The 15652-nt window shown below is 35.1% G+C and overlaps 1 protein-coding gene across 2 annotated transcripts in view; it reads left to right on the top strand.

The window, feature by feature from the left end:
• Window positions 1-15652, top strand: part of ABHD18 (abhydrolase domain containing 18) — a 50276-nt gene that overhangs the window by 19606 nt on the left and 15018 nt on the right. Inside the window, exons 5-7 of one of the 2 annotated variants that reach the window (XM_059378233.1) lie at window positions 5367-5445; window positions 5548-5632; window positions 7460-7487. In XM_059378233.1, the coding sequence (XP_059234216.1) occupies window positions 5367-5445; window positions 5548-5632; window positions 7460-7487 (192 nt within the window). Of the gene's footprint in view, window positions 1-5366; window positions 5446-5547; window positions 5633-5655; window positions 6061-7459; window positions 7488-15652 lie in introns of those variants that run through there. The other variant, XM_059378228.1, reaches the window with a different exon arrangement.

Below are 15652 nucleotides of genomic sequence, written 5' to 3' on the forward strand. Positions count from 1 at the left end.
AGAGAGACTCACTTCAAATGTAAGGATGTACACAGACTGAAACTGAAGAGATGAAAAAGTTTTCCATTCAAATGAAAATCAAACGAAAGTAGAGGTAGCTATATTATACCATACACAAAGATTGGATAAGGGACAAGGAGGGTCATTATAATGATAAAAAGATCAATCTTATGAGAGGTTATAACATTTATAAATATTTATGCATCCAGCATAGGAACTAAATATATAAAAGAAATTAACAGACTTGAAGGCAGCAGTACAATAACAATAGGGAGCTTTGATACTTGACTTGCAACAATGGATAGATAATCCAGAGAGAAAATTAGTAAGAAAACATTGAATTCAAACTATCCATTAGACCAGATGGACTTAACTGACATTCACAAAACATTGTTTCCAACAGCATCAGAATACACATTCTTTTACAATGCACAGGGGGCATTCAGAATAGATCATATTATTTACAAAACAAATCTTATTAAATTTAGAAATTGAAATCATATCTAGCATCTTTCCCAACCATATTGGTATGAAACTAGAAATAAGAAGAAAACTGGAAAACTCACAATATTTGTAGCATGCTATCAAAACACCAGGGGATCAAAGAAGAAATCAAAAGAGAAATCAAAAAGCGCCTTGGGACGAATGATAATAGAAATAACAACATACCCAAATTTATGGATTATAGCAAAAGCAATTCTAAGACGGAAGTTCATAGTGATAAACACCTACATTAAGAAAAAAAAAATTTTTTAAAAGATTTTATTTATTTGACAGATAAGAGATCACAAGTAGGCAGAGAGGCAGGCTCCCTGCTGAGCAGAGAGCCCTATGCAAGGCTTGATCCCAGGACCCTGGGATCATGAGCCAAAGGCAGAAGCTTTAACCCACAGAGCCACCCAGGCGCCTCAAAAGAAAGATCTTTTATAAAAATAAACAACTTAAGTTTACACCAGGAACAAAAAAAAAAAAAAGAAGAAGAACAACAACAACAAAAACCTAAGCCCATAGTTAGTAGAAGGAAGAAATTAGTATAAATCAGAGACAATAAATTGGTGACTATAACAATATTAGAAGAGGTCAATGAAACTAAGAACTGTGTTTTTTGAACAGATAAACAAAACAGACAAGCTTTTAGCTAGACTACTAAGAAATAGAGAGGTCTCAAGTAAAATTAGAAATGAAAGAGGAACCATTATAGTTGATAATGCATAAATACAAAGAATCATAAGAGACTACTGTGAATAATTATATGCCAACCAATTGGACAACCTAGAAGAAATGGATGAATTCCTAGAAATGTACAACCTACCAAGACTTAATCATGAAGAAATACAAAATCTAAAAAGATACCCATAAGGAGATTTAATAGTAATCAAAAATTTCCCGATAAGACAAGTTGAGGACTGACCAGATGGCTACATTGGTGAATTCTGCCAAACATTTAAAGAAGAATTAATAATAATCCTTATCAAACTCTTTGAAAAAATTGAAGAGGAGGGATCCTTCTAAATTCACTTTACAAGGCCAACATTACCTTGATACCAAAACCAGACAAGCCATAAGAAAAGAAAATTACAAGCCAGTATTCCTACTGAACATAGATGTAAAAATCCCCCCCAAAATACTAGCAATCCAAATTCAACAATACACAAAAAGGATCATATACCATGATTAAGTGGGATTTATCCCAGGGACACAAAGATGGTTCAACATCTGTCAATCAGTCACTATATGTTTATGGGGTAGACAAATCATATTGTGTGCCACATAGACAAAATGAAGGATAAAAATCATTTGTTGATCTCAATAGAAATAGGAAAACTAGTGTCCAGAATCTATAAAGAACTTAGCAAACTCAACACCCAAAGAACAAATAATCCAATCAAGAAATGGGCAGAGGACATGAACAGACATTTCTGCAAAGAAGACATCCAGATGGCGAACAGACACATGAAAAAGTGCTCCATATCACTCGGCATCAGGGAAATACAAATCAAAACCACAATGAGATATCACCTCACACCAGTCAGAATGGCTAAAATAAACAAGTCAGGAAATGACAGATGCTGGCGAGGATGCGGAGAAAGGGGAACCCTCCTACACTGTTGGTGGGAATGCAAGCTGGTGCAGCCACTCTGGAAAACAGCATGGAGGTTCCTCAAAATGTTGAAAATAGAACTGCCCTATGACCCAGCAATTGCACTATTGGGTATTTACCCTAAAGATACAAATGTAGTGATCCAAAGGGGCACATGCACCCGAATGTTTATAGCAGCAATGTCCACAATAGCCAAACTATGGAAAGAACCTAGATGTCCATCAACAGATGAATGGATCAAGAAGATGTGGTATATATACACAATGGAATACTATGCAGCCATCAAAAGAAATGAAATCCTTCCATTTGCAACAACGTGGATGGAACTAGAGCGTATCATGCTTAGCGAAATAAGTCAAGCAGAGAAAGACAACTATCATATGATCTCCCTGATATGAGGAAGTGGTGATACAACATGGAGGCTTAAGTGGGTGGGAGAAGAATCAATGAAACAAGATGGGATTGGGAGGGAGACAAACCATAAGTGACTCTTAATCTCACAAAACAAACTGAGTGTTGCCGGGGGGAGGGGGTTTGGGAGAAGGGGGTGGGATTATGGTCATTGGGGAGGGTATGTGATTTGGTGAGTGCTGTGAAGTGTGTAAACCTGGTGATTCACAGACCTGTACCCCTGGGGATAAAAATATATGTTTATCAAAAATAAAAAATTAATAAAAAAAAATTCCATGTATAGTATATACAAGGAAAATGCATCACTATCTAAAAGAGCACAGAAGCATATGTCTAGACACATAAATACATAGTTCTTACTGTAGTATCTACAAGGGAAAAACAATGGCTTCTTTCGTCATGAAAGAACATTTGATCTTTCCATATATCTTTCTCTTTTCTTGGCAACTAGAAAAGTAGCAACAAAGTTTGAATTTCTTTTTTTTATATTTAGATAATGGCTGCTTATAAAATTGATAACTTAGACTGTCAGGAAATATAATATTGCACGTCAGAATGGCTTTCGAAGATTCTGGTCTATTTATTTTGCTTTGCTGTGATACAGAATTCGAAAGGACTTTGCTCTGAATAGATTTTATTTGTCAGCATTTACTCATTACTTCTGTTTTAAGACAACCGCAGAAAATCAAACACATTTTTTTGTTGTGTTTATTGTTAAATAAATCATTGTTGTCTGTGAAAAAAAAAAAAAAAGAAAGAAATAGGAAAACCATTTGATAGAATTCAGCATCCATTTAGGATAAAAAATCTCAACAAACTTTATGGGAGGATCATATGTCAATATAATAAAAGCTATATGTAACAAGCTCATGGTTAGCATCATATTAAATGGTGAGGAACTGTCATAATGTTTCCCGTAGTGGCTACAGTAATTTACATTCCCACCAACAGTACCCAAGGGCTCCCTTTTTCCAAATCTTCACCGACACTTGTTATCTCTTGTCTTTTTCGTAACAGCCATTCTAACAGGTGTGAGATAATATCTCATTGTTGTTTTGCTTTTGGTATTTGGTATTCCGGGGTCTGTTTTTATAACACACCATTTTCTTGATGATTAGTGATATTGAGCACATTTTTGGGTACCCAAGATGTTATATGTTATATACCTGAAACTAATAATATATGTTTATCTTATTTTTCTTTAAAGAGAGGTTTTAGAAGGAAAATAGAAAGCCATTAAGATCTATATAGATACTTCCCTTACCTCCCTTTCCTGCATGCTTTATGGTTTCTTACTTCTCTTTATGATCCATGCCATTTATTTGTGGATAGGTTGACTTTCTCTGTTTCTCATGCAGCTGACAAAAAATAGCTACCACACCTCCAACAGAGCTTTCATGTCCAAAAGCTCAACAGAATCTAGGGTCTGTCCTACTTCCAGATTACCAAAAGAACAAATCTTATTGCCCTAATTTGGCCTACTCCAGGCCCAACCAACTAATCAACTATAGCAGAGAAGCTCATATGAACTATACCCATTTATCATGGGCATTGGAAAATACTCTGTGAGAAGATACTATAATAAGAGCAGACAGACTAATTAATAAACCTCTGCTAAATAAGTGGTTGTTATTACTGTAATAAAAGATTCCTTTTAATTTAAAGCTGTTCTCCATAATGAAACCTTTATGTTCATTATGGACAGAATAGCACTGCTATGGGACAGAAGGGGGAAAAATAGCAGCAATATCCAGCTTTCTGTGGAAAACATTTTTAAATGTCTTCATTTCCCACAAATCATGAAAATATAAATAAGCAGTACAGTTCTGAGAATGTAAAACGAGCAGAGTTGTTAACATTGCTAGTTTTATGAGATTACAAATTGAGAATTAGTTCTCAATGAGAACTAATGAGCACAAAACAGAAATAACCATTGAACTCTTCTGAATGTACTTGTCTGTGTTCTGTATTGCATAATTTACTAATAACAGATAACTAGTGATATTGTTCCCTGTCCAAGCAAAATAAGCTCAGAATTGAGGTTTATGTTGCCCGAGAATACAGCTATCTAAGGTCAAACCTTGAGTTGACTGAGTGCAGTATTATACTATGATAATAATTCTAAAATATCTACTGCTAAAGAAATTAAAAAGACAAGTAAATCAGTTTGGGAAAATAAAGATCTGAAGATGAATGGTGGTGATTATTGCACAGCAATGTAAATGTACTTAATGTCACTGAACTGTAACAACTTAAAAATGATTAAAATGGAAAAATATGTTACATGTATTTTACCACAACTAAAAAATAAGTTCTATAGGAAGAAGACATTAAATGAAAGGCAAAATACTGCGATAAGAAGATAACAAATAGGGAAAACTGTTTTTTTCTGCTATGAGTTGCTTTTACACTCTCCAAATTGAAAAACAAAATTGATAACAGACTATTCTATTGATACATCAATAGCTTGTACAACTAAGCATTGTTCCTAAAAGGAGAAAAAGCAGAGCTATCTAAAGAGTTGGTTTTTTTCTAAGACTTACTCAGATGTATTGATTTCACTGCAAAATAAGAATATTTCATTATGCATTTATAAAGTTGTGGTATTGAACAAGGTAAAAATGACTACAGTAAATTCTGTGTTTATATTGTACTGAATGTTTTAATACACTAACACAAAGCAAATTTATAATATCTTAGTTGCCTTTTGCAGACATTAATCAAGTAATATGAATGTTAAAATTCTGAATGATCTTCTCTCCTAAATAATTTAATTATGTAACTTTTACAAATTGAAAGTTTGTATTAAAAACCTTTTAAAGATAATTTCACAGATCTGTTTTATTTTAAATAGGTTCCAACTTATTGTTCCTAAAGAATGGAACAGCAAATATAAACCTGTATGCATTCATCTTGCTGGAACAGGAGATCATGTAAGACTCTATTACAATGACTTAATCCCTATTTGTTAACATATTGTATAACACAGATGTGGTTATTATATTCTTTAAATATGTCATCTTTTCTTTCTGTAGCATTACTGGAGACGACGAACACTAATGGCTCGTCCTATGATTAAAGAAGCCCGAATGGCTTCTTTGTTGTTAGAAAACCCTTATTATATCCTTTTGTGATACCTAGAAATCTTTTATTTACTGATAGATTTAGTCATCAGAAAGAATGATACATAGTAACCAGCTTTTCGAAACCAGTTAAATTTACTTGTCAGTTCAAAAAATATTTAAGCAAGAATGAAAAGAAGTGAAAATTTGTTTTATGCCTTTAAAAAAACCAGTGTAGAGATTATGCTTCTACTGTATAATAAAGATAAACTGTACTTCTTTTTCTTATAAAACTTATGCTGGATTTTAAGATTATGTCAAATGTTTGCTCTTAATGAAACACTCTTGTTTTAAATGTATTCACATGTAAGTCATCAGTTGAGGTTTAGAACAGTACTTAACTTAACTTTCAAGATGACGTCAGACTATTCCCAGAAGAAGAAACGAAAGTGATGCACAGATATAAAGAAATGTTCAACATTGCTGGTAATAAGAGAAATATAAAGTTAAAGTAACATTACCAAAGATTTAAAAAATAAAATGCAATAGTTGTGAGGCTATTTTAAAAAAATAAAATAGGTACTCTTACTACTAATGGCTGTGAAAACCAGTTTAATTCTTTGGGAAAGCATTTTACCATATGTATCAGGAACATTAAAATGTTTTATGCCCCTTGACAGAGTAATCTTGATTCTTGGAAATTTATTCTAAGGATAAAATACTAAGAAAAGAGTAGTGCCTGGGTGGCTCAATCAGTTAACTGGATGACTGGATTTCAGCTCAGGTCCTGATCTCAAGGTTGTGAGATGTTGGGCATGGAGCTTGCTTAAGATTCTCTCTCTCCCTCTGCCCTGCTCCTGTCTTTAAAAAAAAAAAAAAAAAAAAAAAAAAGACTAAGGAAAGAGAAAGTGATAGAAAAGAGATATTTATATAGCTTTATTTAGAATAGTAAGGCTTAAATGTCTAATAATAGAAAAAGAGTTGAGTAAATTATGGCTCATAATATTAGAATATTATGCAGTTGGTTATGTTTTTTGCTCTACCACTTAGTTATCTGTATGACTTAAGATGTGTTACTTTTAACCTTTTCATTGGTAAATGGGAATAATCTCTGAAATTACTCCTAGTATTAAGTACTTAATGCTATCTAGAATGGTGCCTAGTAAATAACAAACATTCAGTGAATTTAGTGGTTAGTTATTATTAAAAAGTTTACAGTAATTTATAAAAAGTATAATGCAAAAATAGGAAACAGAACTCTGTGGTATAACATAGATATGCAAAAAACCTAAAAACACAAAGTCCATAAAAGAAAAACCTGTGCATAAGGAAAAAATACTGGAAATACACCAAAATATTAATATGCTTGTCTGCAGATGAAGTAGTTTTTCTTCTAATATGCTTTTCTATATTTCTTGGATTTTCTATAATTAACATTAAAAATGAAAAAAAACGCTTCATTTTAAAAATTAAGTTGGAGATTGCACACCCCTGTGAATATACTAAACATATTAAACTGTACCCTTAAAATGGATGAATTGTATGATATGTGATATCAATAAAGCTGTTTTAAAAAAGAAAAAAAAAAATAATGAAGTTGAAAAACCAGAGAACTCCTCAACAGCCTATTTGAGATAATTAAAAAATAGTTATTTCAGTATCAAATATTTATATCAATATATCAGATCAAATGTATCAAATCAAAATATATATCAATATATTTGATATATATCAAATATATCAAATCAAAATATATCAGTATCAAATATCAAATAGTTATTTCAGTATCAAATTCAGATGTAGCTATGTTGCTTAAGTTAATGTGTTTTGAGACACAGACTATATTTAATTATTTTAAAACTTTCTCTTTGACCCACATTCTTAAATGGCTGCAGGAAACCCAAGGACCAAATGTAAGTATATTTCACCTTCACTTTGGTAGTCTTTATACCAAATTAAATTAAAGTTTTTGTTAGTCTTCAGTTAATCATTTCTAAGTTTTACTTGCAAATGTTGTATGGGGAAAAAATTCTGTTATAAAACTGTGGTAGGAATGTTGATCTAAGTTTCTATTTTAAGCTTTTTTAATTAAAATGTTTGATAAAGAGATAGAAATTTTTAATAGATGGAAGATCTATTTTATTTGTAAGTGGTAACTGAAGAAGTATTAAAACATTTTCTTTCTTAAAGTACATTTACTTTGTAAAATTAAATGCCACTCTTTATTCTTACAATTTGTGGTGTAGGTAGTCTAATCTCTTTTTGGTCTTTAAAATGATGAACTTTGAAGGCAATTTTTTTGCGTTTCCATAATCTGTGTATTGTGTTTGGTTTTGATTCATTGAATAAATGTGTGATCTGAGACACTGGGAAGTTAGCAACAAAAAAACAAGGTCCTTACTGTCATAGAGCTTATATTCTAGAATGGGAGATAGATAAAAATAAATAAGATGATTTTGAATATTTATTAATGCCATGAAGAAAATAAAGCCAGGCAATCAAGTAAAGAATAATAGAGGGTAAGTACAGAGTTGGAAAAGTATTAGATATGAGGACATGGGAAGGAGCCACCATGGTAAAGACCTGGAGGAAACTTCAGAGAGGGACAAATAAATGAAAAGTCTGATATAAGCTTGAGGTGAGAGAGTAGTATAAGATGAATTCAGAAATGTAGGCAAGGACCAGATTTATGAAGAGCCATTTGTGTTGAATTTTGCTATAAGTGCAGCTGGAAACATTTGGAGGACTTTAAGCAGAGAAATAATCTGATTTGTGCTTTTAAAGGCTCCTTTTGGTTTACTGAGACAAGAGTAGCAGCAGAAAAATGAAATAGGAAGCTACTGAAATAATGCAGGGGGGAAAAAGCAGCTTTAAGGAATGGCAATGGAGATGGAAAGAAGTTCCATATATATATATTCCATATGTATAGATACATAAAAGAATATAAAGAGAGAGAGCACAAGCAGGGAAGTTGGAGAGGGAGAAGTAGACTTCCCCATTGAGCAGGGAGCCCAATGTGGGGGTTGATCCCAGGACCCTGGGATCATGACCTGAGCCCAAGGCAAACACTCAGCTGACTGAGCTACCCAGGCACCCCTCAGTTCACTCTTTTATATAACAGTTACTGATGTGGGGAAGTTGTTATTTGTATAAAAAAATGTTTATATATATACACACACACACACATATGCACACACACACGCACACATACACACATTTATGCACATATATATTTTTATATATATAAAAGAATAAACCTTATGAAATGTGAAAATTAATGTCCAAGCTAAATAAAGAATTCTTACTCTGGGGATGCGTGGGTGGCTCAATCGGCTAAGCATCTACCTTTGTCTCAGGTTATGATCTCACGTTCCTGGGATCAAGTCCTGCTTCGGACTCCTTGCTTGGTGAGGTGCCTGTTTCTCCTCCTGCCTGCTTCTCCCTCTGCTAGTATGCTCTTTCTCTCACAAAAAAAATAAATAAAATCTTAAAAAAAAAAAGAAAAAAGAACTCTTACCCCTGGAACCAATTTCTAAATTCAGAACTAGGCATGTCATTTTTACCCTGTTTGTTGGTGCTTAAAAATCCAAAAGAGTTTCTTGAGTTGTAGTTTGAGGCAGCATGGGTTTAATGGAAAGACTTTGACTTTGGAGTCATACAGACATAAGCTGCGGTCGTAACTTGCCACTTAATAATTGTATGACCTTGGTCTAACTATCTGTTATCTACTTCATTTATAAAGTGGAAATACTATATAATTTCTTGTACACGGAATTGATATGAGAATCATATTTATAAAATATTCTATCACATATCATATATCCAAGAAATATAATACTTGATTTTTCAAGTAATTCATTTTAAGAAATGACTTACAATTTAAGTAATAAAAAATTATTTTTTATCTCTTTTCAAAAGACATCTTATGTCTATTTTCAGTGTTTAAAGTTTTTGAAACTGGGTCCACTGGTACAAATAACAACTGTCCCCACATCAGTAACTGCTATATAAAAGAGCGAACTGAGGGGTGCCTGGGTAGCTCAGTCAGCTGAGTGTCTGCCTTGGGCTTAGGTCATGATCCCAGGGTCCTGCGATCAACCCCCACATTGGGCTCCCTGCTCAATAAGGTAGCCTACTTCTCCCTCTCCTGCTCCCCTGCTTGTGCTGTCTCTTTGCCAAATAAATAAATAAAATCTTTTTTTTTTTTAAGATTTTTTTTTTTTTACTTATTTGATAGAGAAAGATCACAAGTAGGCAGAGAGGCAGGCTGAGAGAGATGAGGAAGCAGGCTCCCTGCCAAGTAGAGAGCCTGATGCGGGACTCGATCCCAGGACCCTGAGATCATGATCTGAGCCAAAGGCAAAGGCTTAAGACCCACTAAGCCACCCAGGCACCCCTAAATTAAATAAAATCCTAAAAAAAAAACAAAAAACAAACAAAACAAAAACAAAAACAACTGAGGTGTATCTGAGAATTCAGACTTCCATATCAGGCTAAAATACATAATCAGGGCAGTTACTTGATAATAAATAGAAAATTGGAATGAAGAAAACAAACAAATATAAGGATACATAGGCTTTTTTTATGAGGAAGCACATGTATGATCTGTTTTGACAGAGTTTCCATAAATTCTGCCTTAAAGACTTAGAGCTCCGAGAGGATGTGGTAGGACAGTAGATATAAGCTCTTTAGGGGCCAGAATTCCTGTTTTTCAAAACTTGACATTCTTATGACACCTAGTTGTTTGTGTATAATCACTCTACATTTACATATAATAACCATTGATAAAATGAATTTTTGTACACCTGACAAGCTTTCTTTCAGAAGCCAATCACATATGTCTTTAGGTGAACTAAGGATTTGAAGATAGATTCTAATTTGGACACTTCAGTAATAAGATAGTATTTTTTTTATCACTATGCAGGCAAACTTTGGAGATATTGTGGGTTCAGTTCCAGACCACTGTAGTAAAGGGAATATTGTAGTAAAGCAACTGAAACTAATTTTTTGGTTTCGAGTGCTTATAAAATTTATGTTTATACAATACTGTAGTCTGTTAAGTGTGCAGGAACATTATGTCTAAAAAAAAATGTACATACCTTAATTTAAAAATACTGCTGGGGCACCTGTGTGGCTCAGTCAGTTGAGCATCTGACTCTTGATTTTGGCTCAGATCATGATCTCAGGGTCGTGGGTCAAGCCCTGTATTGGGCCTCCCTGCTCAGTAGGGAGTCTGCCTCTCTCCATCTCCCACTGCCCCCCATCTCTCTCTCACTAAAATAAATGGATCTTTAAAAAAATATGTTGCTCCCAGTTATGGAATGAATAAGTCACAGGAATAAAAGGTACAGCATAGGGAATATAGTCATTGGTATTGTAACAGTGCTATATGGTGGTGACAGATGGTAGCTACAGTTGTGGTGACCACAGCATACATACAGACTTGTCAACTCACTATGTTGTGCACCTGAAACTAATGTAACACTGTGTGTCAACTATACTTCAATAAAATAACATAAAATAAAAAAGCTTTATTGCAAAATATGCTAACCATTATCAGAGATTTCAGCAAGGCATGATCTTTGCTGGAGGAGGGTCTTGCCACAATGTTGATGACTGCTGACTGATAAAGGTGGTGGTCACTGAAGGTTGGGTGGCTGTGGTAATTTTTTAAAACAATAATGAAGTTTGCCACATCGATTTACTCTTTCTTTCACAATTTCTCTGAAGCATGTGATGCTGTTTCATAGCGTTTTACCCACAATAGAACTTCCGAATTGGGAGTTCATCCTTTCAAACCCCGCCACTGACCTACCAACTAAGTTTATGTAATATTCTAAATCTTTTGTTGTCATTCAGCAATCTTTACAGTATCTTCACCAGGTTTAGATTTTATCCCAAGAAAGCATTGTCTGCTCATCCACAAGAAGCAATTCCTTGTTCATTAAAGGTTTATCATGAGATTGCAGCAGTTCAGTCTCATCCTCAGGCTTTACTTCTAGTTCCTTTGCTATTTCTACCACATCTGCAGTTTCTTACCCCACTGAAAATCAAAGTCGTCCATGAGGGTTGGAATCAAATTCTTCCAAATTCCTGTGAATGCTGATATTCTTATTTCTTCCTGTGAATAACAAGTGATCTTACTGGCATCTAGAATGGTGACCCCTTTCCAGAAAGTTTTCAATTCGCTTTGCCCAGATCCATCAGAGGAGCCACTATCTATGGTAGCTATAGCCTTATGAAATGCAGTTCTTCATTTTTTTTTTTTTAAACATATAATGTATTATTAGCCCCAGGGGTACAGGTCTGTGAATCACCAGGTTTACACACTTCACAGCACTCACCATAGCTCATACCCTCCCCAATGTTCATAACTCCACCACTCTCTCCCCACAACCAACCCTCAGTTTGTTTTGTGAGATTAAGAGTCTCTTATGGTTTGTCTCCCTCCCAATCCCATCTTGTTTCATTTATTCTTTTCCTATCCCCAAACCCCCCACATTGCCTCTCAGCTTCCTCATATCAGGGAGATCATATGATAGTTGTCTGAAATGCAGTTTTTAAATAATAAGACTTGAAAGTCAAAATTATTTCTTGACCCATGGGCTATAAAATAGATGTTGTGTCAGCAGGCCTGAAAATATTAATCTTATTGTACATCCCCATCAGAACTCTTGGGTAACCACATGTATTGTCAGTGCAGTGTAGTCATGTTTTAGAAGGAATCTTTTTTCTGAGCAAGTAGGCCTCAACAGTGGGCTTAAAATACTCCATTACCATGTTGTCAACAGATGCACTGTTGCTTGAGCTTTGTTGTTTCATTTATAGAGCAAGGCATAGTAGATTTAGCGTAATTCTTGATAGTTCTCTGAGCCCTGGCTTCAGCTTAAAGATACCAGCTGTAATTAGCCCCTAAGAAGAGTCAGCCCCTGCTTTCAAGCTCTGAAACCGGGCATTGACATCTCTCTTAACTATGAAAGTCCTAGATGGCATCTTCTTCCAACAGAATGCTGGTTTTCAACATTGAAAGTCTGTCATTGAGGGGCATCTGGGTGGCTTGGTCAGTTGCACATCTCCCTTCGGCTTGGGTCGTGGACTCAGAGTTCTTGGATCAAGCCCTACATCTAGCTCCCTACTCAGCGGGGAGCCTGCTTCTCCCTCTCCCTCTGCTGCTCCCCCTACTTGTGCTCACTCTTCTTCTCTCTCTCTGTCAAATGAATAAATAAAATCTTTAACAAAAAAAAGAAAGAAAATCTGTTGTTGGATGCCAGGTTTGCTCAGTTGGTTAAGTGTCTGACTCTGATTTTGACTCAGATCATGCTCTTAGGGTCATGGGATCAAGCCCTGCATCAGGCTCTGCAGTCTGCAGGGAGTCTGCTTGAGGATTCTCTCCTCCTTCTCCCTCTGCCTCTCCCTCCACTCATGTGCTCTCTCTCTTTCTTGCTAAAGGAAATGAAATCTTTTTAAAAAAGGAAAGGAAAGGAATAATCTGTTGTTTAGTGTAGCTGCACTATTAATCATTTTAGCTAGATCTTCTGGATAACTTGGCTGTAGCTTCCACATCAGTCCCTTCTGCTTCACCTTGCACTTTAATGTTACAGAGATGGCTTCCTTTTTTTAATGATTTATTTTATTTTATAGAGAGCATGCAAGAATGGGGGGAAAGAGCAGAGGGAGAAGAAGAATCTCAAGTGCACTCCCTACTGAATGTGGAGCCTGAAGTGGGACTGAATCTGGGGCCCCTGAGATCATGACCTGAGTTGAAATCAAGAGTCAGTCACTTAACTAACTGAGCCACCCAGGCACTCCGATGGCTTCCTTTCTTAAACCTCATGAACCAACCTCTTATTTTTTTTTTTTTTTAAGATTTTATTTATTTATTTGACACAGAGAGAGCATGCACAGGCAGAGTAGTAGCAGGCAGAGGGAAAAGGAGAAGAAGCTCCCTGCAGAGCGGAGAGCCTGATGCAGATCCCAGGACCCCGGGATCATGACCTGAGCTGAAGGCAGTCACAACCGCCTAAGCCACTCAGACACCCGAACCATCTCTTTTAGCTTCAAACTGTTCTGCGGCTTCCTCACCTTCTCAGCCTTCATAGAATTGAAGAGAGTTAGGGCCTTGCCTTGGAATAGGCTTTGGCTTAAGGGAATGTTGTGGCTGTTTTGATTTTCTATCCAGATAGTAAAACTTTCTCTGCATTAGCAAGAAGACTATTTCACTTTCTATTTTGTGTCTTCTCTGGAGTAGTACTCTTAATTTCCTTCAAGAACTTTTCCTTTGCATTCAGAATTTGGCTAACTGCTGCATGAGGCCTAGCTTTTGGCCTATCTCAGCTTTTAACATCCCTTCTTCACTGAGTTTAATCACTTCTAGCTTTTGATTTCTATTTATTTGTTTGTTATTTTTAAGACTTTATTTTTAAGTAATTTCAATACTCAACATAGAGCTCAAACATACAACCCAAAGATCAAGAGTCACATGCGCTACTGACTAAGCCAGTCAGGTGATCCTCTAGCTTTTCATTTAAAGTGAGAGATCTGTGATTTCTCTTTTCACTTGAACATGGAAGCCATTGTAGAGTTATTAACTTGTGTACGTTCAAGGTTTTTATGTCTTGGGGAATAGGAAGGTGGGATAGAGGGACAGGGGAAGAACAGCTAGTCAGTGGAGCAGTCAGAATACATACAACGTTTATCCGTGAAGTTTGCCATCTTACATGGGAACGGTTCCATGATGCCCCAAGTCATTTACAACAGTAACATCACAGATCACCATGACAAATACAATAACCAAGAAGGTCTTAAATATTGTAAAAATTACTAAAATGTGACAGAGACCTGAAGTTAGGAAATCATGTTGGAAAAATAGCACCAATAGATTTAATCAACATAGGGTTGCCATAAACCTTCAATTTCTAAGAAATACAGAATCTCCACAGTGCAATAAAATAACATATGCCTGTGTAAGAATGGTTTTAGAATTTAAAAAGATCATTTAAGTACTTCTTTTTTTTTTAAGGTTTTATTTATTTATTTGACAGAGAGAGAACAAGCAGGGGGAACAGCAAGCAGAGGGAGAGGGAGAACAGCAAGCAGGAGCCTGATGCAGGACTCAATCCCAAGACCCTGGGATTGTGACCTGAGCCAAAGGCAGATGCTTAACGGAGTGAGCCACCCAGATGCCCCCAAAGAAGATCATTTAAGTACTTGTAAAGAGGTGTACTTACTTTTAAAATTAGTTTCTAAGAACAAGAAATTCTAGTTGAATTGGTCTTTAAGTTAACCAAAACATGTATTTGAATAAAAGATTACTTTTCGGATCAACTTTTAATTATAAAATAAATAAGTCATGGAGATGAAAAGTAGAGCATGAGGAATATAGTCAAGAATATTGTAATAACAGGGGCGCCTGGGTGGCTCAGTGGGTTAAGCTGCTGCCTTCGGCTCAGGTCATGATCTCAGGGTCCTGGGATCGAGTTTCGCATCGGGCTCTCTGCTCAGCGGGGAGCCTGCTTCCTCCTCTCTCTCTGCCTGCCTCTCTGCCTACTTGTGATCTCTCTCTTTCAAATAAATAAATAAAATCTTTAAAAAAAAAAATATTGTAATAACATTGTATAGTGACAGATGGCAACTACGATTACCATGCTGAGCACTGAGAAATGTATGCGTGTATATATATATATATACACACACACATATATTTACACATACACACACATATGTATCTGAAACTAATATTATGTATGTTAACTATACTACATGCAAAAATCAGAAAAAATTTCTAGTTGATTATATTCATAAATTGTATATTTTGTGAAAAATAAGCAGCATATTTAAGATTTTGGAAATACATGAGTGTTAGGTTAAATCCTTTTACATTGCTTTTAAAAAATGTTTATGCTTTAAGTTCTATTGTAGTAACGGGAGGAACAACTATGAATTTTTTTTTTAAGTTTCTTTAAATGCTATCAAATAAATATGATTTCCTGGGCTTTAAAATAGCTAAATAATTGAAATTCAAAAAAGATTCGATAGAGAGCATTTATACCTTTTAAAAATAAATTTTAATTAATTGTAG

Source organism: Mustela nigripes, chromosome 1, assembly GCF_022355385.1.
Source record: "Mustela nigripes isolate SB6536 chromosome 1, MUSNIG.SB6536, whole genome shotgun sequence".
NCBI lineage: Eukaryota > Metazoa > Chordata > Mammalia > Carnivora > Mustelidae > Mustela > Mustela nigripes.